We start from the raw sequence: 25,880 nt of genomic DNA, 5'->3' as shown, positions 1-25,880 counted from the left end.
CCCTGCGTCTGCTGTGAAAACGTATTCATTCCAACAGCGAGACTTAACATGACTCAGTATGCAGATATACTATGTCCAGTCCAAAAACATTTGTCAAGAATCTAACTCCCTGGCTCGCACAAACGTTGTGTAATTCAAAGGTGCGGCTTATTGATGTGGCTTGCGACAGCAGCCACACTTTAAATATTGTTTAAATGTATTTTTATTTTTATTATAGTTATTATTTAGCACGCCACTAGTCTTAGACCATTTAAGCTCGACACGCAATTCAACAGTTTAAAATAAAACAAATCAAATTCAGTTGCATTTGTCACATGCGCCGAGTACAACAGGTTTAGACCTTACAGTGAAATGCTGACGTGTGCTTGCCTACAATGTTTTGATACCCCTTATACTTTTTATACTATTATACCTTTATTCAACTTCATCCACTTTAATGGGATTTCTTCAACATTCTGAACCTCCCGTTGTTAAAAACATTCACTCTGAAGCTGTGACTTCAAACATTCTATTCGGCTGAAAACAATGTAACCTTTGACCCAAATCAGCTACTTTGACCACTGTCCCAGGACTTTAGAAAAAAAACGTACGCCGTATGGCATCGTGGTCTCTGCTATTTACATCTGACATCGGAACAGGATTATCTTCTACCGATCAAACGTTACTGCTGTTTTAGTAGCCACATCAACTAGATTCATGAAAGCTAACTTGCCACTGTTGAGTGTACTGTCATAGAAATCAAATTGAATTTGTTACATACGTCAAATACAACAGGTTACACCTTACAGTGAAATGCTTACTTTACAAGCCCCTAACCAATATAAAACCAAGTTAAAATAACAATGACAATAACGAGGCTATATACAGGGGGTACCGGTACCGAGTCAATGTGCGGGGGTACAGGTTAGTCAAGGGTAATTGAGGTAATATGGAAATGGAGGTAGAGGTAAAGGGACTATGCCTAGATAATGAACAGCGAGAAGCAGCAGCGTAAAGACGGGGGGAGGGTCAAGGCAAATAGTTTGGGTGGCAATTGGATTAGCAGTGGGGACGACGTCGTCGATGCACTTATTGATGAAGCCGGTGACTGATGTAGTATACTCCTCGGATGAATCCCGTGACATATTCCAGTCTGTGCTAGCAAAACAATCCTGTAGCTTAGGATCAGCGTCACCTAACCACTTCCGTATTGAGCGAGGAATCAGGAGGATAGAGTCATCGCTGTTCTGATAGCCAGAAACTCTTTTCGGTCATAAGAGACGATGGCGGAAACATTATGTACAAAATAAGTTACAAACAACGCGAAAAAGCAAACAAAATAGCAGTTGGTTAGGAGCCCAAAACACGGCAGCCATCTCCTCAGATGCCATTATATGTGTATGAACCTTCAGAAGTGTCAAATTATAGCAATGGGTGAGCATTCTTAGCATCAGACAGTGACGCTTGACACAAATCAGTTGCTTTAACTACTTTCCCAACAACAGACATCTTGATCTAATGTCCTATTCAAATGTCATACAATATACAAATACTGTGTGTTTACACCAGCATAGGGTACATTGATGAGTTAGCTGCAGAATGATGTTGTGATGACGAGGATGGGGGCACCTAGAGAGTAGTAAGACAGATGAAGAAGCATCATTCTGCAGGTGTGCTTGGTGCAGCGTGCCATCTGGATGTACTGTAGCCTTCCTATCCGTCACTCCTGGCAGTCTGGCAGGTGTGCAGGCGCTGTCTCTCCCTGCTCTTTTTCCATCTTCCTCTCTCTCTGTTTCTTGCTCATTCCCTTTCTTGGCTTCATCTGTGTAAAGGCAGAGTTAGGAGACTCAATGTCCTCCTTCTCTCTCCCTCCTCACCCTCCCTCGCTCCTTCCGTCCCTCCTTCCCTGGCCTTCAGCACTGGCACCGGGCCAGGTGGCAGCCACGGTTACATAAGCAGAGATGGTGCTGTGCTTGGCAGTGGCACAAGGCTCTGTCCCATGGGTTAATTAAGCTCTGCCGTTAGAGAGCTGCAGTATTTTCAGCTGTCGTCATGGCTTTTCTGAATTCCCCCCCAATTGCTAATTAAATTAGGTCCCTCCCATGTACACGCACGCACTCACATACCACACACACACACACACACACACACACACCGACAGATATGCACTGAGTTTTCAAAACATTAAGGACACTTTCCATGACATAGACTGACCAGGTGAATCCCGGTGAAAGTTATGATCCCTTATTGACGTCACTTATTAAATCCTCTTCAATCAGTGTAGATGAAGGGGAGGAGACAGGCTAAAGAAGGATGTTTAAGCCTTGAGGAAATTCAGACATGTAATGTGTGCCATGCAGAGGGTATGTGGGCAATCCACAAGATTTAAGTGTCTTTGAACGGGTTATGGCAGCAGGTGCCAGGTGCACTGGTTTGTGTAAAGAACTGCAACGCTGCTGGGTTTGTCACGCTCAACAGTTTCCCGTGTGTATAAAAAATGGTCCACCACCCAAAGGACATCCAGCCAACTTGACACAACTGTGGGAAGCATTGGATTCAACATAGGCCAGCATCCCTGTGGAACGCTTTCGACACCTTGTAAGGGTCCATGCCCTGACGAATTGAGGCTGTTCCGAGGGCAAAATGGGCGGGTGCAACTCAATATTAGGAAGGTGTCCTTAATGTTTTGTACAGTCAGGTTATATACACGCATGCACACACACACACACACACACACACACACACACACACACACACAAACACAGTGTGGACTGCAGTGCCCTTCGGTAGGACACACACACAGGGTCCTGGACGGGTACCCAAGAAGTATTTGTAACTTGTTGTTGTTATTTATTTTGGTCCTGCCTGCCTTTGCACATTGTGATGTAACAGGTCTGCAGGAGGGGGGAGGGATAGGACTGGTCCAACTCGGGGTGTCATAAACAAAAATGGACCCCCTTTCCCCTCCCCTTGTACTGTAAAAAAATATTTGCACACCCTCCCTCCCCCCTCATGGAAGGAACTCAAAATAATGTTTACGACCACAAACACAAATAATTGTAGCGACTCTGTGTCGATAAACGTGGATATCGACTTTGCCACTGTAGCATGCTTTTTTGGCACAGTCGATGCCACGCAGGGCTACGGGCCAGAAGGTTGAGGGTTCGCCGACCACCACTGACGAGCTCACTCTCCCTACATGTTTCATTACACCACGATCAGAGCTGGTTGCAGACAATAATGATGCCATCTTTATATCAACAGGTTTCTGTGCCAGTGCACGACACAAACTTCGGGCGCTTCAACATCATGGTTTGCAGTATAGGCTATATTTAGGCTATGTTGAAGCATTAGGTATGAGTGGGCGAGGTATAGCCGCTAGAAGAGGAAGCATTAAGCTTCCCTGAATCTCTGGACCTGCTGGGAGCATATGTGGCCACGCTGTTATAGGACGACGTGGGAGATTGAACCGATCTTAGCATCAGAACTTAAAATACAGCCTTAAAAGCCTGCTACTGTGCCTTTCTACACCTTATCAACCGACGAGAGTTTATCCAAACGGCATGACATATTCAGATGGCAGGGCTTTTGCGCTGTTATTCAAATTGACACTTTCACTTCGGTTTAACAGTCGAGAGTGTCATTTTTTTTGCTCTCTTGAAAACATGAATGCAATTGTTCATTGCATTGTGGTGTTGTAGGCTTGTCTGGGTAGGATACATCCATTGTCCCTGAACAATGGGGTGGCAGGGTAGCCTAGTGGTTAGAGCGTTGGACTAGTAACCGGAAGGTTGCAAGTTTAAACCCACGAGCTGACAAGGTACAAATCTGTCGTTCTGCCCCTGAACAGGCAGTGTTCCGAGGCCGTCATTGAAAATAAGAATTTGTTCTTAACTGACTTGCCTAGTTAAATAAAGGTAAAAAAAAAAAAACAAGATCAATGGGGGAACTTTTTGAGCTGTAGTGTCTGGCGTCACAGTTTATTTTATGCACCTTGATGCAACTTCGAATGATTTTATGTGTGGTATGATTGCTACTTAGCTTATTGCAGATCCTGACATACGATCCACCCACCACTATGAATGGTGGCTAGAGGGCAGGATAGACAGTTAGACTGGTAGACTATATTTACCTGTGGTTTAGTTAGTGCACGGAAAAGCATAGTGCATAAGGGAAGTACCAAAACACCCTGATATAGGGTTGGCGCATGCAAGCAAATGAGGACATGCGGCTAGGATGGAAGAAATGATATAGCAAAACCTAGAAAATGGAGAATGTAAACCAGGGGAAAAAATTTGCTACAATAAAAAAACACACAACCCTCCCCAAACCCCCCAAAAAGTTACACAACCCTCCCCTATTTTGGACCACCCCACCCACCCCAGTCAATTTCAAACTGTTCCTAATACTAGCCGGCTGAGCTCAGACCGCAGAGGGAAAGTGTAAATGGGAAAGTGTAAGTGTTTTTTGTGCCAGTGTTATTTTGCATGAACTGTATTAGTGTGAGTGAGATTGAGGAGGCTGGATGTTGTGTAGTGAAGAGCATAGTATACAGGCAAATGTTATGCCTTATTCGTTTTGCTGCATGTTTGTTTGTGTGCATTAGTGTATTTCTGTGGGCCTTTCAGCTGACTCCCCTCTCTGTCTCTCTCTCTCTCTCTCTCTCTCTCTCTCTCTCTCTGTCTCTCTCTCTCTGTCTCCCTCCATATCGCTCTCTCTCTCTCTCTCTCTCTCTCTCTGTCTCCCTCCATATCACTCTCTCTCTCTCTCTCTCTCTCTCTCTCTCTCTCTCTGTCTCCCTCCATAATCACTCTGTGTCTCTCTCTCTCTCTCTCTCTGTCTCCCTCCATATCGCTCTGTGTCTCTCTCTCTCTCTCTCTCTCTCTGTCTCCCTCCATATTGCTCTGTGTCTCTCTCTCTCTCTGTGTTGTAGATCTGTTTCCTGGTGTCGGCGTTCCGTGGTCGTGTCTTCTCCGAAGACAGCTGTGCTGTCCTGGGCCTCTTCTCCCACTACTTCCACCTCAGCCAGTTCAGCTGGATGCTCATCCAGGTAAGGCCTGCTGCTGACACCTGGGCCTGTATGTATCAAGCTTCTTGGAGTCAGAGTGCTGATCTAGGATCAGGTCCCACCTGTACATTGAGTCGTGTTCATTCTGATCGATATAAAAGGCAAAGCTGATCCTAAATCAGCACTCCTATTCTAAAACATTTCATACATACTGCTCTAACCCTAAACTAACCAGGACAATGTTGGTTTGGTGCGTCGTCTCATTACATTTCCAAATATGCTCCCTCTGTGAGTCCAGTCATAGTCACATGAATACAAAAGTGCATTAAGTGATGCTATGTTTCCGTTATTTTCTTGATTTCTTTTGGTTTGATACTACATATTAGATTATTTTTTTTTGTTCCACTGAAGGGCCTGAGTCCTATAGTCAAGGTTCGCCACTGAGGTCGTGTATGTATTTTCAAAATCCACTTTAGACTTTTTATTGAATGATCAGCCTCGTTTAAGGTCAGGTGGGTTGTCTAAAGAAGTGTAGACCTGAACAATGGCACAGAGCAGGCTCTGAAAGACTGGCATACTGTTCTCCGGGCCATCTGTACACCTGCGCCAACCTGTTGAAAGCTGTTCTGATAGTCCTATGCTGCCTTGGCACACACGTTGGCACGCAAGGCCCATGTATGCCCATTTCCGCTTGTGTGGACAATGAGGGTCATTCAGTCAGGGTGCTCCCCCTCTCTGTCTCTCTCTCTCTCTCTCTCTCTCGTACGATAGTCGGCGTTGAGCGGCGGCATTTCTGTCATCAAAGACCAATTGTGGACGCTAGAATTGATATACTGCACCTCGGATGTTCATATCCTTTGCGCTGTCATTTGTTATTTGTCAACTCTTCCTGAATTTAATTGCAGGGCACTTCTTGAAATGATAAGTCAACGGATCGGATTTGAGGCTTTGAAAGGGAAATTGGTTTGTATCTTTCCATAGATAGTTTGATTTCATGAATACAATTACAGTTCTACCATGTCAAATAGGACTTTTGTGACTCTGTCACTTGGCAGAAATAGATGTTCATTCTTTCCTTTGTACTTTACCTGACACGTGCGTTTTTATGTAATGTGTGGCAAAATCCCAGGTTAGCGTGTACGTCGTGTATTTGTGCTAGTACTTGTGTGATAAGATTGGGATTCCAAGTTCTCTTACCCCCCCCAACCCCCACATAAACACACCTCCTTCTGACCCTCTTCCATTCTCACGTAACTGCTTTAAAACACACACACACACACTCAGCTCTAAAAACGATCACACGCTTCAAATGGTTCATATTTGATATTTAAACTTGAAATGAATCCCAGAGGTGGTGTATAGATGACCTGTGACCTATTTGCAGGGACAGGAATGCTGTGAGCATGGCCTAGTTAATTACACATGGTCAAGACAAGCTGATACACCGTACCTCGGAGTCTTACCCCAAATGAACTGCACCCGCTTCTTGCAATAACAGGCTGTTATCTTCACCTGCGGCGCTCCACTTCTGTTCTTTGTGACGCGGAGGAAAGCTCTAGTTGTTTATGTACTGGATGTGATCTGTCTTGGCACCTAAAAGTATTTTTTCTGAAAATGAAAAGATTAGTGCATTAAATTAGCTAATGGGCCTCCCGGGTGGCGCAGTGGTTAAGGGCGCTGTACTGCAGCTCCAGCTGCGCCAACAGAGACTCTGGGTTTGCGCCCAGGCTCTGTCGTAACCGGCCGCGACCGGGAGGTCCGTGGTGCGACGCACAATTGGCCTAGCGTCGTCCGGGTTAGTGAAGGTTTGGCCGGTAGGGAAATCCCTGTCTCATCGCGCACCAGCGACTCCTGTGGCGGGCCTTGCGCATTGCGCGCTAACCAAGGTTGCCAGGTGCACGCTGTAGTAGCCGTGTAACTGCATTATCTATGTTTCTCAAGCCTGATTGAAATACTTTCAAGATGACCTGGGAGATGTTTGAATGAATAAAGTTTGACTCTGAGATTTCTTAGTAAGTCAATAGGAAACAGTGCAGTTTGCACTGGCTCGCAGCTAAATGTTGGCAGAACGCTGGCAGCCTGGCGTGATGGAAACACACGGTATGAGTTGAGCTGATTTGGTGGTGGAAAAGGTCTCTCTCTCTCTGCAATACACACTGGAAAGTGTTCACACAGCCATAGGAAGACACTGCGTTGGTGTGTGATGGTGCCATTACCTTTTTTCCCCTTTCAACTCTCTGTCAGTCAAATTGACAAAGTAGCATCTTTCTCTCTCTCCGTCTGTCTCCATCTCTCTGTCTGTCTGTCTCTCCATCTCTCTCTCTCTCTGTCTGTCTCTCCATCTCTCTCTCTCTCTCTCTCTCTCTCCGTCTGTCTCTCCATCTCTCTCTCTCTCTGTCTGTCTCTCCATCTCTCTCTCTCTCCGTATGTCTCTCCATCTCTCTCTCTCTCCGTATGTCTCTCCATCTCTCTCTCTCTCCATCTGTCTCTCCATCTCTCTCTCTCTGTCTCTCCATCTCTCTCTCTCCGTCTGTCTCTCCATCTCTCTCCGTCTGTCTCTCCATCTCTCTCCGTCTGTCTCTCCATCTCTCTCTCTCTCTCTGTCTGTTTCTCCATCTCTCTCTCTCTCTCTCTCTCCGTCTGTCTCTCCATCTCTCTCTCTCTCTCTCTCTCTCTCTCTCTCTCTCTCCGTCTGTCTCTCCATCTCTCTCTCTCTCTCCATCTCTCTCTCTCTCTCTCTCTCTCTCTCTCCGTCTGTTTCTCCATCTCTCTCTCTCTTCATCTGTCTCTCCATCTCTCTCTCTCTCCATCTGTCTCTCCATCTCTCTCTCTGTCCGTCTGTCTCTCCATCTCTCTCTCTCTGTCTCTCTCCATCTCTCTCTCTGTCTCTCCATCTCTCTCTCTCTCCGTCTGTCTCTCCATCTCTCTCTATCTCCGTCTGTCTCTCCATCTCTCTCTCTCTGTCTGTTTCTCCATCTCTCTCTCTCTCTCTCTCTCTCTCTCTCTCCGTCTCTCTCTCTCTCTCTCCGTCTGTCTCTCTCTCTCTCCGTCTGTCTCTCCATCTCTCTCTCTCTCTCTCTCTCTGTCATGTCTTTTTTTTTTGCATCTCTTCCCCTTTAAAACCACCAAGATGTGATGTCTGATGTGTCTTCTTTGGTTTCACTTCTCTCTTTCTGCGGTAGTAGCTCATGAGAATATCGCTGACACCCCTGGCTTCATCGACGTCCCTACTCTCTTCCCGATACTCCATAATATTGATCGGATGGGGTATCCACCCACTACCCTCCCTCTCCTTGAGTCGTCAGGTATCAGCTTTTTGCTAAGTGGTGTATGCGCGGATGCCAGCCAGGAGGCTTTCACAGACCATATTGCACTAAATCAGCATTAAAGGTTCAACGCAGCCATTTTTAAAATCTCAATATCAAATCATTTCTGGGTAACAACTAAGTACCTTACTTAAAATGGCTTCTTAGCAAAAGCAATTTCTCAAGCAAGAATTTTGCTAGGACTGTCTGGGAGTAGGGTGGGGGGAAACTGAAAACAAACTCTTATTTGCAGAGAGGTTTGGAACTCTCTTTCTTATTGGTCTATTAACTAATTTACCACCTGATGTCACCAGGCAGGCCAAAACGTCATCCTACCAAAAACAAGCTGAAATTTCAGGCGGTCTTTTCAAACAGCTTACACATCATTTTTTAAATGTCACAATACTACTCCCATCTCATAGTGTGGAAATATATATAAAACACAGGAAAATTAAGTTTTGGACTGCAATGGCCCAGTTGAGCGGTGCAATGGGGGAATACTGGCTGGCCCAGAGCCAAAACATAACAGTGCCTAATTGAGTCAGCCAGTCTACGAGCCCTTACGGTGAGCATCTTGGATACAGAGGCCCGGCTAGAACTGTCTTAACATAGGGCTCCACAACATTATGTAATGGCAAGCCAATACTTGCCAAAGCCTCTCCGGCCTATCCGGAGCCAGTGGTCGTGCTGAAGGAATCAACACAAACCCAACTCCTAATTTGTTTATTCACACCCCAAACTACAAACCTCAAATCACTGATCAAATCAAATCAAAGTTTATTCGTCACGTGCGCCGAATACAACCTTACAGTGAAATGCTTACTTACAGGCTCTAACCAATAGTGCAAAAAAGGTATTAGGTGAACAATAGGTAGGTAAAGAAATAAAATAACAGTAAAAAGACAGGCTATATACAGTAGCGAGTCTATAAAAGTAGCGAGGCTACATACAGACACCGGTTAGTCAGGCTGATTGAGGTAGTATGTACATGTAGATATGTGACTATGACTATGCATATATGATGAACAGAGAGTAGCAGTAGCGTAAAAGAGGGGTTGGTGGGTGGGTGGCGGGACACAATGCAGATAGCCCGGGTAGCCACTGTGCGGGAGCACTGGTTGGTCGGCCCAGTTGAGGAAGTATGTACATGGAGTTCCAATCAAAGTGTCAATCCATTAGCAGTCCAATATGATGCATTACACAACCGTTTCTCTCTCTCTCCCGGTCTCTCGTGCTCTTTCTCCCTTACTCTCTCTCCGCTGCTGATGATGCAACACTCAGAGGAGGAGACTGATCATGGAAGCAGAGGGTTTTGTGTGACTGGCATTTGACCCCGCACCCACCCATTCACCGATAACTTTTCAGCTCGTGAATGTAATGGAATCAAATGTGCAATGTTCTGTTCTCCTATTATTATGTGATCCTTTCTTGTACAGAAAAAGATGAGGACCTGGCTGTGGATAGGCCTTTTACGGGTATTATCACAATCTAGAGTTATGGAGTGTATTTAGTGTCAGCCTCTCTAGGACAAGGTGTACAGCATCTAATACCGAGGGAGATAATCCAAACCTGCTACTCCGCTAGATTACAAAGCAAACAGTAGTGAGCCATGTGGTTCCTGAACAATCCTTTGGCTCTTCGGCTAGAGTTTCTTCCTCCCTACTGGCCCCCCACTAACCCCCTTTTGCTCTCTATCCTCCTCGAATCCCATCTCCTCATCCCCACTCCACTTCTCCCCCCCCCCCCCCCCTCCCCTACTCCTCTTCCTCTCATCACCCTCTCCACCTCCCCTCCCCCTGTCCCCCCCTCTCCTCTTTCCCACTCCTCCCTTTCTTCCCTCCCTTCCCCTCCACCTCCCCTTCCCTCCACTCTCACAGGCAGTGAACTTTTGGCAGGTGTTGGTGATGAACGACGAGCACACGGAGCGGCGTTACCTGGTCTACTTACTGCTGGGCTGGGGACTTCCTGCTCTGGTCATTATCATCCTGGTCATCGTGCTGCTGGGGGGCTTCGGCTGGACCATACACAGTGTTTACGGCCTGGTGCACGGGGATGTGTGAGTGAAGGAAATAAACACATCAAGTACAGGAGCACAAAGGAGTACACACACACACACACCAGAGCAAACACACTTGGTGAGAGTGAGTAGGGAAATACTCACAGACTTACTTTGTACAACACAAACACAAATATGCTTACGCATTCGTACAAAGAGCTTAACCCAGTGCCTGATGTAAAGTAGATAACACAAACAAACAAACACACACACACACACACACACACACAAGCACACCCACTTATTCATAGTCGGATGAGGGATGTGTGACTAGCACATCTTTTATACACCAATGCGTGCCCAGTTGTGACTACATGAGTTGCAGACGCTGTACTTTGTTGACATGGTCCACGGTCCAGTCCAGGTGTGTCCAACTTACTTTTAAGGCTATGGTCAACACCCAGGTCTATGGTCAGAACAAGCTAGTGTCGTCAGCAGGTTCAGAGGTGGATCTACTGAATGGATCATAAAATGAACGAATTCTCTCTTTACATTGGAGGTGGAGGGAGGCTGTCCCTCCGCTAGTTTCCGAGGTGGAGAGGTAAGCCTTTAAATAACCCACACAGAGCTATTTATACACCTCCAGGAGCTGTGCTGGTGAGGTCATCCTCTCAAACTGCACACACAGGTCCTTACACAGACTTACGTGTGCGTGTCTTAGCATGAAGTGAGGTTTCTTGCGATTTAAAATTAGCCTGTGGTCATGGGTAGGTGTGTCTCTTTAGTGTGGTAGACTGAAGTCTATTTATTCTTCTGGGCGGTGGCCCCTATCCCCATCAGGGACTGAAGAGTCACCCATCAACAGGGTCAACACCGGACCTCAGCTAGCTGGGTTCCTCTCTGTTCGGGTGGACATTTGGTTTCACCCACAACGCTGGCGTCAGTAGAGGGTTGTTTCCCTCTCTCACACACATACGTGATGTATTATGTTTACCCGGTGTTTACGCTCCGGTCTTATCAGCTCCCATCGCACAATAAATAGGTCAAATGGGAATGTCTCAATGCGCCAAGACCAAGCGTATTTCCTGTGTTCAATTCAAACGTCATCTCGGTGAATGCGTGAGCTCTCATAACAGATATGTGAGACTTGACATTTCAAGACCTTCTCTCCTCTCACGTTAAGCCAGGCAACACAGCCACATGACTACTCGCTTTGTTGGATAGATGTTTGCTCTGCGGGGGGGGGGGGGGGGGGGGGGCTCTTCTTTCATGCGACAGAGCTAATTATTGGCCAAAGCTCTGTTGTCTCAAGCTGGAGTGGTGGCATTAGAATGCCTCTTGACTGACCAGAGGCTTGAACGGTAATCCCACAGCAAACAGTCTGGGTCTGTCTGTTTGTCTGTCTGTCTGTCACTCGAGAGGCAGGCGGGCATTGTGGGATTGTGGGTAGGTCTGAGTCTGCCCTCTCTCACTGCCCTCCTTGTCTTCTATTGGTCTGCTGGGCTGTGGTCCGATGGTGGGGTTGAGTGGCGGGGGTGGTGATGGTGGGTGTTACCCTCTGTTTGGCAAGGAGGGGTAGAACATTGACCCTGAGTCAACAGAGGATGAGGAGGAAGGAATGAGAGAGAAGGAGAGCTTTTTTGGAAGCATTGGAATGCCAGATGTTAAAAAGGGGAAATAATATAAATATAATAATAATATAGAACTTTGTGTGTATTATTATATAACATAAATTATATTGATGGAATATTCAGAGAGGTAAATAGAGGGAGGAAGAGAATAAGTGCTTTGACCAGATGGTGAAGTGTGGAGGGTCTAAGAGCAGTGCAGGGGGTGAAGTGTGGATTGAGTAAGAGAGATGCAGGGGGTGAAGTGTGGATTGTCTAAGAGCCGTGCAGGGGGTGAAGTGTGGATTGTGTAAGAGCAATGCAGGGGGTGAAGTGTGGATTGTCTAAGAGCCGTGCAGGGGGTGAAGTGTGGATTGTGTAAGAGCAGTGCAGGGGGTGAAGTGTGGATTGTGTAAGAGCAGTGCAGGGGGTGAAGTGTGGATTGAGTAAGAGCAGTGCAGGGGTGAAGTGTGGAGGGTCTAAGAGCAGTGCAGGGGGTGAAGTGTGGATTGTGTAAGAGCAGTGCAGGGGGTGAAGTGTGGATTGTGTAAGAGCAATGCAGGGGGTGAAGTGTGGATTGTCTAAGAGCCGTGCAGGGGGTGAAGTGTGGATTGTGTAAGAGCAGTGCAGGGGGTGAAGTGTGGATTGTGTAAGAGCAGTGCAGGGGGTGAAGTGTGGATTGAGTAAGAGCTGTGCAGGGGTGAAGTGTGGAGGGTCTAAGAGCAGTGCAGGGGGTGAAGTGTGGATTGTGTAAGAGCAGTGCAGGGGGTGAAGTGTGGATTGTGTAAGAGCAGTGCAGGGGGTGAAGTGTGGATTGTGTAAGAGCAGTGCAGGGGGTGAAGTGTGGATTGTGTAAGAGCAGTGCAGGGGGTGAAGTGTGGATTGTCTAAGAGCAGTGCAGGGGTGAAGTGTGGAGGGTCTAAGAGCAGTGCAGGGGGTGAAGTGTGGAGGGTCTAAGAGCAGTGCAGGGGGTGAAGTGTGGATTGTCTAAGAGCCGTGCAGGGGGTGAAGTGTGGAGGGTCTAAGAGCCGTGCAGGGGGTGAAGTGTGGATTGTCTAAGAGCAGTGCAGGGGGTGAAATGTGGATTGTGTAAGAGCAGTGCAGATGGTGAAGTGTGGATTGTGTAAGAGCAGTGCAGGGGTTGAAATGTGTATTGTGTATAGAGCAGTGCAGGGGGTGAAGTGTGGAGGGTCTAAGAGCAGTGCAGGGGGTGAAGTGTGGATTGTCTAAGAGCAGTGCAGGGGGTGAAATGTGGATTGTGTAAGAGCAGTGCAGGGGTGAAGTGTGGAGGGTCTAAGAGCAGTGCAGGGGGTGAAGTGTGGAGGGTCTAAGAGCAGTGCAGGGGGTGAAGTGTGGATTGTCTAAGAGCAGTGCAGGGGGTGAAGTGTGGATTGTGTAAGAGCAGTGCAGGGGGTGAAGTGTGGATTGTCTAAGAGCAGTGCATGGGTGAAGTGTGGATTGTCTAAGAGCAGTGCAGGGGGTGAAGTGTGGATTGTCTAAGAGCAGTGCAGGGGGTGAAGTGTGGATTGTGTAAGAGCAGTGCAGGGGGTGAAGTGTGGAGGGTCTAAGAGCAGTGCAGGGGGTGAAGTGTGTATTGTGTATAGAGCAGTGCAGGGGGTGAAGTGTGGAGGGTCTAAGAGCAGTGCAGGGGGTGAAGTGTGGATTGTCTAAGAGCAGTGCAGGGGTGAAGTGTGGATTGTGTAAGAGCAGTGCAGGGGGTGAAGTGTGGATTGTGTAAGAGCAGTGCAGGGGGTGAAGTGTGGATTGAGTAAGAGCTGTGCAGGGGTGAAGTGTGGAGGGTCTAAGAGCAGTGCAGGGGGTGAAGTGTGGATTGTGTAAGAGCAGTGCAGGGGGTGAAGTGTGGATTGTGTAAGAGCAGTGCAGGGGGTGAAGTGTGGATTGTGTAAGAGCAGTGCAGGGGGTGAAGTGTGGATTGTGTAAGAGCAGTGCAGGGGGTGAAGTGTGGATTGTCTAAGAGCAGTGCAGGGGTGAAGTGTGGAGGGTCTAAGAGCAGTGCAGGGGGTGAAGTGTGGAGGGTCTAAGAGCAGTGCAGGGGGTGAAGTGTGGATTGTCTAAGAGCAGTGCAGGGGGTGAAGTGTGGATTGTCTAAGAGCAGTGCAGGGGGTGAAGTGTGGATTGTCTAAGAACAGGGCAGGGGGTGAAGTGTGGATTGTCTAAGAGCCGTGCAGGGGGTGAAGTGTGGAGGGTCTAAGAGCCGTGCAGGGGGTGAAGTGTGGAATGTCTAAGAGCAGTGCAGGGGGTGAAGTGTGGAGGGTCTAAGAGCTGTGCATGGGGTGAAGTGTGGATTGTGTAAGAGCAGTGCAGTGGGTGAAGTGTGGATTGTGTAATAGCAGTGCAGCGGGTGAAGTGTGGATTGTGTAAGAGCAGTGCAGGGGGTGAAGTGTGGATTGTGTAAGAGCAGTGCAGGGGGTGAAGTGTGGATTGTCTAAGAGCAGTGCAGGGGGTGAAGTGTGGATTGTCTAAGAGCAGTGCAGGGGGTGAAATGTGGAGGGTCTAAGAGCCGTGCAGGGGGTGAAGTGTGGATTGTCTAAGAGCAGTGCAGGGGGTGAAATGTGGATTGTGTAAGAGCAGTGCAGATGGTGAAGTGTGGATTGTGTAAGAGCAGTGCAGGGGTTGACATGTGTATTGTGTATAGAGCAGTGCAGGGGGTGAAGTGTGGAGGGTCTAAGAGCAGTGCAGGGGGTGAAGTGTGGATTGTCTAAGAGCAGTGCAGGGGGTGAAATGTGGATTGTGTAAGAGCAGTGCAGGGGTGAAGTGTGGAGGGTCTAAGAGCAGTGCAGGGGGTGAAGTGTGGAGGGTCTAAGAGCAGTGCAGGGGGTGAAGTGTGGATTGTCTAAGAGCAGTGCAGGGGGTGAAGTGTGGATTGTGTAAGAGCAGTGCAGGGGGTGAAGTGTGGATTGTCTAAGAGCAGTGCATGGGTGAAGTGTGGATTGTCTAAGAGCAGTGCAGGGGGTGAAGTGTGGATTGTCTAAGAGCAGTGCAGGGGTGAAGTGTGGATTGAGTAAGAGCTGTGCAGGGGTGAAGTGTGGAGGGTCTAAGAGCAGTGCAGGGGGTGAAGTGTGGATTGTGTAAGAGCAGTGCAGGGGGTGAAGTGTGGATTGTGTAAGAGCAGTGCAGGGGGTGAAGTGTGGATTGTGTAAGAGCAGTGCAGGGGGTGAAGTGTGGATTGTGTAAGAGCAGTGCAGGGGGTGAAGTGTGGATTGTCTAAGAGCAGTGCAGGGGTGAAGTGTGGAGGGTCTAAGAGCAGTGCAGGGGGTGAAGTGTGGAGGGTCTAAGAGCAGTGCAGGGGGTGAAGTGTGGATTGTCTAAGAGCAGTGCAGGGGGTGAAGTGTGGAGGGTCTAAGAGCAGTGCAGGGGGTGAAGTGTGGATTGTCTAAGAACAGTGCAGGGGGTGAAGTGTGGATTGTCTAAGAGCCGTGCAGGGGGTGAAGTGTGGAGGGTCTAAGAGCCGTGCAGGGGGTGAAGTGTGGATTGTCTAAGAGCAGTGCAGGGGGTGAAGTGTGGAGGGTCTAAGAGCTGTGCATGGGGTGAAGTGTGGATTGTGTAAGAGCAGTGCAGTGGGTGAAGTGTGGATTGTGTAATAGCAGTGCAGCGGGTGAAGTGTGGATTGTGTAAGAGCAGTGCAGGGGGTGAAGTGTGGATTGTGTAAGAGCAGTGCAGGGGGTGAAGTGTGGATTGTCTAAGAGCAGTGCAGGGGGTGAAGTGTGGATTGTCTAAGAGCAGTGCAGGGGGTGAAATGTGTATTGTGTATAGAGCAGTGCAGGGGGTGAAGTGTGGAGGGTCTAAGAGCAGTGCAGGGGTGAAGTGTGGATTGTGTAAGGGCAATGCAGGGGGTGAAGTGTGGATTGTCTAAGAGCCGTGCAGGGGTGAAGTGTGGATTGTCTAAGAGCCGTGCAGGGGGTGAAGTGTGGAGGGTCTAAGAGCAGTGCAGGGGGTGAAGTGTGGATTGTCTAAGAGCAGTGCAGGGGGTGAAATGTGGATTGTGTAAGAGCAGTGCAGGGGTGAAGTGTGGAGGGTCTAAGAGCAGTGCAGGGGGTGAAGTGTGGAGGGTCTAAGAGCAGTGCAGGGGGTGAAGTGTGGATTGTCTAAGAGCAGTGCAGGGGGTGAAGTGTGGATTGTGTAAGAGCAGTGCAGGGGGTGAAGTGTGGATTGTCTAAGAGCAGTGCATGGGTGAAGTGTGGATTGTCTAAGAGCAGTGCAGGGGGTGAAGTGTGGATTGTCTAAGAGCAGTGCAGGGGTGAAGTGTGGATTGTCTAAGAGCAGTGCAGGGGGTGAAGTGTGGATTGTCTAAGAGCCGTGCAGGGGGTGAAGTGTGGAGGGTCTAAGAGCCATGCAGGGGGTGAAGTGTGGATTGTCTAAGAGCAATGCAGGGGGTGAAGTGTGGATTGTCTAAGAGCCGTGCAGGGGGTGAAGTGTGGATTGTGTAAGAGCAGTGCAGGGGGTGAAGTGTGGATTGTGTAAGAGCAGTGCAGGGGGTGAAGTGTGGATTGAGTAAGAGCAGTGCAGGGGTGAAGTGTGGAGGGTCTAAGAGCAGTGCAGGGGGTGAAGTGTGGATTGTGTAAGAGCAGTGCAGGGGGTGAAGTGTGGATTGTGTAAGAGCAATGCAGGGGGTGAAGTGTGGATTGTCTAAGAGCCGTGCAGGGGGTGAAGTGTGGATTGTGTAAGAGCAGTGCAGGGGGTGAAGTGTGGATTGTGTAAGAGCAGTGCAGGGGGTGAAGTGTGGATTGAGTAAGAGCTGTGCAGGGGTGAAGTGTGGAGGGTCTAAGAGCAGTGCAGGGGGTGAAGTGTGGATTGTGTAAGAGCAGTGCAGGGGGTGAAGTGTGGATTGTGTAAGAGCAGTGCAGGGGGTGAAGTGTGGATTGTGTAAGAGCAGTGCAGGGGGTGAAGTGTGGATTGTGTAAGAGCAGTGCAGGGGGTGAAGTGTGGATTGTCTAAGAGCAGTGCAGGGGTGAAGTGTGGAGGGTCTAAGAGCAGTGCAGGGGGTGAAGTGTGGAGGGTCTAAGAGCAGTGCAGGGGGTGAAGTGTGGATTGTCTAAGAGCCGTGCAGGGGGTGAAGTGTGGAGGGTCTAAGAGCCGTGCAGGGGGTGAAGTGTGGATTGTCTAAGAGCAGTGCAGGGGGTGAAATGTGGATTGTGTAAGAGCAGTGCAGATGGTGAAGTGTGGATTGTGTAAGAGCAGTGCAGGGGTTGAAATGTGTATTGTGTATAGAGCAGTGCAGGGGGTGAAGTGTGGAGGGTCTAAGAGCAGTGCAGGGGGTGAAGTGTGGATTGTCTAAGAGCAGTGCAGGGGGTGAAATGTGGATTGTGTAAGAGCAGTGCAGGGGTGAAGTGTGGAGGGTCTAAGAGCAGTGCAGGGGGTGAAGTGTGGAGGGTCTAAGAGCAGTGCAGGGGGTGAAGTGTGGATTGTCTAAGAGCAGTGCAGGGGGTGAAGTGTGGATTGTGTAAGAGCAGTGCAGGGGGTGAAGTGTGGATTGTCTAAGAGCAGTGCATGGGTGAAGTGTGGATTGTCTAAGAGCAGTGCAGGGGGTGAAGTGTGGATTGTCTAAGAGCAGTGCAGGGGGTGAAGTGTGGATTGTGTAAGAGCAGTGCAGGGGGTGAAGTGTGGAGGGTCTAAGAGCAGTGCAGGGGGTGAAGTGTGTATTGTGTATAGAGCAGTGCAGGGCGTGAAGTGTGGAGGGTCTAAGCGCAGTGCAGGGGGTGAAGTGTGGATTGTCTAAGAGCAGTGCAGGGGTGAAGTGTGGATTGTGTAAGAGCAGTGCAGGGGGTGAAGTGTGGATTGTGTAAGAGCAGTGCAGGGGGTGAAGTGTGGATTGAGTAAGAGCTGTGCAGGGGTGAAGTGTGGAGGGTCTAAGAGCAGTGCAGGGGGTGAAGTGTGGATTGTGTAAGAGCAGTGCAGGGGGTGAAGTGTGGATTGTGTAAGAGCAGTGCAGGGGGTGAAGTGTGGATTGTGTAAGAGCAGTGCAGGGGGTGAAGTGTGGATTGTGTAAGAGCAGTGCAGGGGGTGAAGTGTGGATTGTCTAAGAGCAGTGCAGGGGTGAAGTGTGGAGGGTCTAAGAGCAGTGCAGGGGGTGAAGTGTGGAGGGTCTAAGAGCAGTGCAGGGGGTGAAGTGTGGATTGTCTAAGAGCAGTGCAGGGGGTGAAGTGTGGATTGTCTAAGAGCAGTGCAGGGGGTGAAGTGTGGATTGTCTAAGAACAGGGCAGGGGGTGAAGTGTGGATTGTCTAAGAGCCGTGCAGGGGGTGAAGTGTGGAGGGTCTAAGAGCCGTGCAGGGGGTGAAGTGTGGAATGTCTAAGAGCAGTGCAGGGGGTGAAGTGTGGAGGGTCTAAGAGCTGTGCATGGGGTGAAGTGTGGATTGTGTAAGAGCAGTGCAGTGGGTGAAGTGTGGATTGTGTAATAGCAGTGCAGCGGGTGAAGTGTGGATTGTGTAAGAGCAGTGCAGGGGGTGAAGTGTGGATTGTGTAAGAGCAGTGCAGGGGGTGAAGTGTGGATTGTCTAAGAGCAGTGCAGGGGGTGAAGTGTGGATTGTCTAAGAGCAGTGCAGGGGGTGAAATGTGGAGGGTCTAAGAGCCGTGCAGGGGGTGAAGTGTGGATTGTCTAAGAGCAGTGCAGGGGGTGAAATGTGGATTGTGTAAGAGCAGTGCAGATGGTGAAGTGTGGATTGTGTAAGAGCAGTGCAGGGGTTGACATGTGTATTGTGTATAGAGCAGTGCAGGGGGTGAAGTGTGGAGGGTCTAAGAGCAGTGCAGGGGGTGAAGTGTGGATTGTCTAAGAGCAGTGCAGGGGGTGAAATGTGGATTGTGTAAGAGCAGTGCAGGGGTGAAGTGTGGAGGGTCTAAGAGCAGTGCAGGGGGTGAAGTGTGGAGGGTCTAAGAGCAGTGCAGGGGGTGAAGTGTGGATTGTCTAAGAGCAGTGCAGGGGGTGAAGTGTGGATTGTGTAAGAGCAGTGCAGGGGGTGAAGTGTGGATTGTCTAAGAGCAGTGCATGGGTGAAGTGTGGATTGTCTAAGAGCAGTGCAGGGGGTGAAGTGTGGATTGTCTAAGAGCAGTGCAGGGGTGAAGTGTGGATTGAGTAAGAGCTGTGCAGGGGTGAAGTGTGGAGGGTCTAAGAGCAGTGCAGGGGGTGAAGTGTGGATTGTGTAAGAGCAGTGCAGGGGGTGAAGTGTGGATTGTGTAAGAGCAGTGCAGGGGGTGAAGTGTGGATTGTGTAAGAGCAGTGCAGGGGGTGAAGTGTGGATTGTGTAAGAGCAGTGCAGGGGGTGAAGTGTGGATTGTCTAAGAGCAGTGCAGGGGTGAAGTGTGGAGGGTCTAAGAGCAGTGCAGGGGGTGAAGTGTGGAGGGTCTAAGAGCAGTGCAGGGGGTGAAGTGTGGATTGTCTAAGAGCAGTGCAGGGGGTGAAGTGTGGAGGGTCTAAGAGCAGTGCAGGGGGTGAAGTGTGGATTGTCTAAGAACAGTGCAGGGGGTGAAGTGTGGATTGTCTAAGAGCCGTGCAGGGGGTGAAGTGTGGAGGGTCTAAGAGCCGTGCAGGGGGTGAAGTGTGGATTGTCTAAGAGCAGTGCAGGGGGTGAAGTGTGGAGGGTCTAAGAGCTGTGCATGGGGTGAAGTGTGGATTGTGTAAGAGCAGTGCAGTGGGTGAAGTGTGGATTGTGTAATAGCAGTGCAGCGGGTGAAGTGTGGATTGTGTAAGAGCAGTGCAGGGGGTGAAGTGTGGATTGTGTAAGAGCAGTGCAGGGGGTGAAGTGTGGATTGTCTAAGAGCAGTGCAGGGGGTGAAGTGTGGATTGTCTAAGAGCAGTGCAGGGGGTGAAATGTGTATTGTGTATAGAGCAGTGCAGGGGGTGAAGTGTGGAGGGTCTAAGAGCAGTGCAGGGGTGAAGTGTGGATTGTGTAAGGGCAATGCAGGGGGTGAAGTGTGGATTGTCTAAGAGCCGTGCAGGGGTGAAGTGTGGATTGTCTAAGAGCCGTGCAGGGGGTGAAGTGTGGAGGGTCTAAGAGCAGTGCAGGGGGTGAAGTGTGGATTGTCTAAGAGCAGTGCAGGGGGTGAAATGTGGATTGTGTAAGAGCAGTGCAGGGGTGAAGTGTGGAGGGTCTAAGAGCAGTGCAGGGGGTGAAGTGTGGAGGGTCTAAGAGCAGTGCAGGGGGTGAAGTGTGGATTGTCTAAGAGCAGTGCAGGGGGTGAAGTGTGGATTGTGTAAGAGCAGTGCAGGGGGTGAAGTGTGGATTGTCTAAGAGCAGTGCATGGGTGAAGTGTGGATTGTCTAAGAGCAGTGCAGGGGGTGAAGTGTGGATTGTCTAAGAGCAGTGCAGGGGTGAAGTGTGGATTGTCTAAGAGCAGTGCAGGGGGTGAAGTGTGGATTGTCTAAGAGCCGTGCAGGGGGTGAAGTGTGGAGGGTCTAAGAGCCATGCAGGGGGTGAAGTGTGGATTGTCTAAGAGCAGTGCAGGGGGTGAAGTGTGGAGGGTCTAAGAGCTGTGCAGGGGGTGAAGTGTGGATTGTGTAATAGCAGTGCAGCGGGTGAAGTGTGGATTGTGTAAGAGCAGTGCAGGGGGTGAAGTGTGGATTGTGTAAGAGCAGTGCAGGGGGTGAAGTGTGGATTGTCTAAGAGCAGTGCAGGGGGTGAAGTGTGGATTGTCTAAGAGCAGTGCAGGGGGTGAAGTGTGGATTGTCTAAGAGCCGTGCAGGGATGAAGTGTGGATTGTGTAAGAGCAGTGCAGGGGGTGAAGTGTGGATTGTGTAAGAGCAGTGCAGGGGGTGAAGTGTGGATTGTCTAAGAGCAGTGCAGGGGGTGAAGTGTGGATTGTCTAAGAGCAGTGCAGGGGGTGAAGTGTGGATTGTCTAAGAGCCGTGCAGGGATGAAGTGTGGATTGTGTATAGAGCAGTGCAGGGGGTGAAGTGTGGATTGTCTAAGAGCTGTGCAGGGGGTGAAGTGTGGAGGGTCTAAGAGCAGTGCAGGTGTGAAGTGTGGAGGGTCTAAGAGCAGTGCAGGGGGTGAAGTGTGGATTGTCTAAGAGCAGTGCAGGGGTGAAGTGTGGAGGGTCTAAGAGCAGTGCAGGGGGTGAAGTGTGGATTGTCTAAAAGCAGTGCAGGAGTTGAAGTGTGGATTGTCTAAGAGCAGTAGAGGGGGTGAAGTGTGGATTGTGTAAGAGCAGTGCAGGGGGTGAAGTGTGGATTGTGTAAGAGCAGTGCAGGGGGTGAAGTGTGGATTGTCTAAGAGCAGTAGAGGGGGTGAAGTGTGGATTGTGTAAGAGCAGTACAGGGGGTGAAGTGTGGATTGTGTAAGAGCCGTTCAGGGGTGAAGTGTGGATTGTGTAAGAGCAGTACAGTGGGTGAAGTGTGGATTGTGTAAGAGCCGTTCAGGGGTGAAGTGTGGATTGTGTAAGAGAAGTACAGGGGGTGAAGTGTGGATTGTGTAAGAGCCGTTCAGGGGTGAAGTGTGGATTGTGTAAGAGCCGTTCAGGGGGTGAAGTGTGGATTGTGTAAGAGCCGTTCAGGGGTGAAGTGTGGATTGTGTAAGAGCCGTTCAGGAGTGAAGTGTGGATTGTGTAAGAGCCGTTCAGGGGTGAAGTGTGGATTGTGTAATAGCCGTTCAGGGGTGAAGTGTGGATTGTGTAAGAGCAGTACAGGGGGTGAAGTGTGGATTGTGTAAGAGCCGTTCAGGGGTGAAGTGTGGATTGTGTAAGAGCCGTTCAGGGGGTGAAGTGTGGATTGTGTAAGAGCCGTTCAGGGGTGAAGTGTGGATTGTGTAAGAGCCGTTCAGGAGTGAAGTGTGGATTGTGTAAGAGCCGTTCAGGGGTGAAGTGTGGATTGTGTAATAGCCGTTCAGGGGTGAAGTGTGGATTGTGTAAGAGCAGTACAGGGGGTGAAGTGTGGATTGTGTAAGAGCCGTTCAGGGGTGAAGTGTGGATTGTGTAATAGCCGTTCAGGGGTGAAGTGTGGATTGTGTAAGAGCAGTACAGGGGGTGAAGTGTGGATTGTGTAAGAGCCGTTCAGGGGTGAAGTGTGGATTGTGTAAGAGCCGTTCAGGGGGTGAAGTGTGGAGGGTTTAAGAGCAGTGGGGGGGGGGGGGGGAGTGTGGAGGGTCTAAGAGCAGTGTCAAGTCAACCTAGTCAACTGAATGCATTCGACTGAAAAGGTTGTACTTCTGAGGGATTAACTCCACATTGAATTGATAAGGTGCCAGGTGGGTACGTGTAGGTGTGTCTATGCATACGTTTGTGTGTATGTGTGTCTATGCATACATTTGTGTGTACGTGTGCATGTGAGGAAGGTGTTGGCCATTCGAAAATAACTCCGGATTGAATATCTGGTGGTGCAGTCTCACACCGCTCTGCAGATAAGAATTCTTGACACAGTTAGGCCTTTGTAAGAGTACATTGGCGTCGGCTAATGGGGGAGGGGGATCCTAATAAATCAAAGACCATGTGTCTCATGTGTAGCCTGCAGCCTACCTTTACAGCCCTGCATGTAGTTCTGTGCGATGCTGTTGTATCTCTACTCTCTCGTCTCTGCTGTGTTGTATCTCTCCTCTCTCGTCTCTGCTGTGTTGTGTCTCTCCTCTCTCGTCTCTGCTGTGTTGTATCTCTCCTCTCTCGTCTCTGCTGTGTTGTATCTCTCCTCTCTCGTCTCTGCTGTGTTGTATCTCTCCTCTCTCGTCTCTGCTGTGTTGTATCTCTCCTCTCTCGTCTCTGCTGTGTTGTATCTCTCCTCTCTCGTCTCTGCTGTGTTGTATCTCTCCTCTCTCATCTCTGCTGTGTTGTATCTCTCCTCTCTCGTCTCTGCTGTGTTGTATCTCTCCTCTCTCGTCTCTGCTGTGTTGTATCTCTATTCTCTCGTCTCTGCTGTGTTGTATCTCTCCTCTCTCGTCTCTGCTGTGTTGTATCTCTCCTCTCTCGTCTCTGCTGTGTTGTATCTCTATTCTCTCGTCTCTGCTGTGTTGTATCTCTATTCTCTCGTCTATGCTGTGTTGTATCTCTCCTCTCTCCTCTCTGCTGTGTTGTATCTCTATTCTCTCGTCTCTGATATGTTGTATCTCTCCTCTCTCGTCTCTGCTGTGTTGTATCTCTATTCTCTCCTCTCTCGTCTCTGCTGTGTTGTATCTCTATTCTCTCCTCTCTCGTCTCTGCTGTGTTGTATCTCTCCTCTCTCATCTCTGCTGTGGTGTATCTCTATTCTCTCCTCTCTCGTCTCTGCTGTGTTGTATCTCTATTCTCTCCTCTCTCGTCTCTGCTGTGTTGTATCTCTATTATCTCCTCTCTCATCTCTGCTGTGGTGTATCTCTATTCTCTCCTCTCTCGTCTCTGCTGTGTTGTATCCCTCCTCTCTGCTGTGTTGTATCTCTATTCTCTCGTCTCTGCTGTGTTGTATCTCTCCTCTCTCGTCTCTGATGTGTTGTATCTCTCCTCTCTCGTCTCTGCTGTGTTGTATCTCTATTCTCTCCTCTCTCGTCTCTGCTGTGTTCTATCTCTCCTCTCTGTTGTGTTGTATCTCTATTCTCTCCTCTCTCGTCTCTGCTGTGTTGTATCTCTATTCTCTCCTCTCTCGTCTCTGCAGTGTTGTATCTCTATTCTCTCCTCTCTCGTCTCTGCTGTGTTCTATCTCTCCTCTCTGTTGTGTTGTATCTCTATTCTCTCCTCTCTCATCTCTGCTGTGTTGTATCTCTATTCTCTCCTCTCTCGTCTCTGCAGTGTTGTATCTCTATTCTCTCCTCTCTCGTCTCTGCTGTGTTGTATCTCTCCTCTCTGCTGTGTTGTATCTCTCCTCTCTCGTCTCTGCTGTGTTGTATCTCTATGCTCTCCTCTCTCGTCTCTGCTGTGTTGTATCTCTCCTCTCTGTTGTGTTGTATCTCTATTCTCTCCTCTCTCGTCTCTGCTGTGTTGTATCTCTATCCTCTCCTCTCTCGTCTCTGCTGTGTTGTATCTCTCCTCTCTGCTGTGTTGTATCTCTCGTCTCTACTGTGTTGTATCTCTCCTCTCTCGTCTCTGCTGTGTTGTATCTCTCCTCTCTCGTCTCTGCTGTGTTGTATCTCTCCTCTCTCGTCTCTGCTGTGTTGTATCTCTCCTCTCTCGTCTCTGCTGTGTTGTATCTCTCCTCTCTCGTCTCTGCTGTGTTGTATCTCTCCTTTCTTGTCTCTGCTGTGTTGTATCTCTCCTCTCTCCTCTCTGCTGGGTTGTATCTCTCCTCTCTCCTCTCTGCTGGGTTGTATCTCTCCTCTCTCCTCTCTGCTGTGTTGTATCTCTCCCCTCTCGTCTCTGCTGTGTTGTATCTCTATTCTCTCGTCTCTGCTGTGTTGTATCTCTCCTCTCTCCTCTCTGCTGTGTTGTATCTCTATTCTCTCGTCTCTGCTGTGTTGTATCTCTCCTGTCTCCTCTCTCCTCTCTGCTGTGTTGTATCTCTCCTCTCTCGTCTCTGCTGTGTTGTATCTCTCCTCTCTCCTCTCTGCTGTGTTGTATCTCTATTCTCTCGTCTCTGCTGTGTTGTATCTCTCCTGTCTCCTCTCTCCTCTCTGCTGTGTTGTATCTCTCCTCTCTCCTCTCTGCTGTGTTGTATCTCTATTCTCTCCTCTCTCCTCTCTGCTGTGTTGTATCTCTATTCTCTCGTCTCTGCTGTGTTGTATCTCTCCTCTCTCGTCTCTGCTGTGTTGTATCTCGGCCCTTTGTCCGTATTTGCTCTCTCCTGGCTCATTGGTTCATTCCTCCTCTGCTCCAGTCCTGCTTGGCATTCATGCCATTCTTCACCCTGGCTGAACCTTTCCTTTCCTCCGCCTCTTCATCTCTCCTCTTTTCAATGTTATCCTGGGCGTGCCTGGCCCATTGACAAGGGTGAGATTATTTGCCAGGTTTCACATTCTGACAACCAGAGAGGCAGTGGGAGCGTATTTTTTTTTAAAGTATGGTTTATGTTACAGCTGTGCAAACGGAAAAATATTGGAGATTTTGATTCAAGTTCTTAACACAGTACTTTGATTTTATTACAGTGAAAGACTGTTTGCTCGTGATTACGCCACTCAAGTGGACAACATGTTATCACTCTGCATGTTGTGCAGAAAATTGGTATCACTATGATTAGATGATAACGTTAAGGTCAAGCGTGTAATACTTGCTGCAAGTTACATTAAAGGGCCGCTGTATATATATATATATATATATATATATATATATATATTTCCACTCTATGAGGTTGGAATAATACTGTGAATTTGTGAAACTGACGATAATGCCCTTTTAGTGTGGGACCTGTTTGAAAAGACCGACCTGAAATTTTAGCTCGTTGGGGTTTTGGCCTGCCCGGTGACATCAGTTAATAGATCAATAATAAAGAGTTCCCAAACCTCTCTGCCAATAAGAGCTGGTTTTCAGTTTCCCCTTCCCCACTCAGACCACTCCCAGACATCCTAGCAAAAATGATTGTTTGAGAAATTGCACTTGACTAAGAAGCTATTTTTTGTTTCTTTTTGACCATTTTAATTGAAAACATTCACAGTAAGGTACTTAATTGTTACCCAGAAATGATTTCAAATGAAGATAAAAATGGCTGCATTGAACCTTTTTAAGATTGTTTCCCAAAATCCTGGTCCGATGTTGTGGGCTGGATCAATGTCCTGCGGAAGCTTTTGATGTGCAATAACAGCAAATACCCACACAAAACATCAGCACACCTCTAACTACATATTTGTTCAAAGTTCATTTCTAGCATTGAACATTTTCTGCACAGGGTGCGTCCCAACAATCTCTCCTTCTCCCAGGAACTGGGCACTCGTTCTACTACTTCCCACAAATGAAGGGAGGTGAACAAGTGCACACTTTGAGACAAAGGAGAGATTATTAGGATGCAACACAGGAGCTCCATGAACATTCCCTCCCACAAGGACGCACAAGACACCACGTGACCAACAACAGCAATGTGTCTGTTTAACACGTTCTCCCGCAGGAAGAACATCATGAAATAGTGTATTACTATTACTTGACGTACCTT

At 48.8% G+C, this 25,880-nt stretch overlaps 1 protein-coding gene across 4 annotated transcripts in view; it reads left to right on the top strand.

Annotated features, from left to right (window-relative positions):
* The window catches only part of adgrv1 (adhesion G protein-coupled receptor V1), a 213,878-nt gene that overhangs the window by 143,577 nt on the left and 44,421 nt on the right, over positions 1 to 25,880 (top strand). For all 4 annotated transcript variants that reach the window (XM_036935476.1, XM_036935475.1, XM_036935474.1 and 1 more), the window contains 2 exons: positions 4,913 to 5,029; positions 10,170 to 10,348. In XM_036935476.1, coding sequence (XP_036791371.1) covers positions 4,913 to 5,029; positions 10,170 to 10,348 — 296 coding nt within the window. The remainder of the gene's footprint in view (positions 1 to 4,912; positions 5,030 to 10,169; positions 10,349 to 25,880) is intronic.

Source organism: Oncorhynchus mykiss, chromosome 11 (genome assembly GCF_013265735.2).
Source record: "Oncorhynchus mykiss isolate Arlee chromosome 11, USDA_OmykA_1.1, whole genome shotgun sequence".
Classification (NCBI taxonomy): Eukaryota; Metazoa; Chordata; class Actinopteri; order Salmoniformes; family Salmonidae; genus Oncorhynchus; species Oncorhynchus mykiss.
The sequence above is the reverse complement of the archived record's forward strand: the minus strand, read 5'-3'. Positions and strand labels throughout refer to the sequence as shown.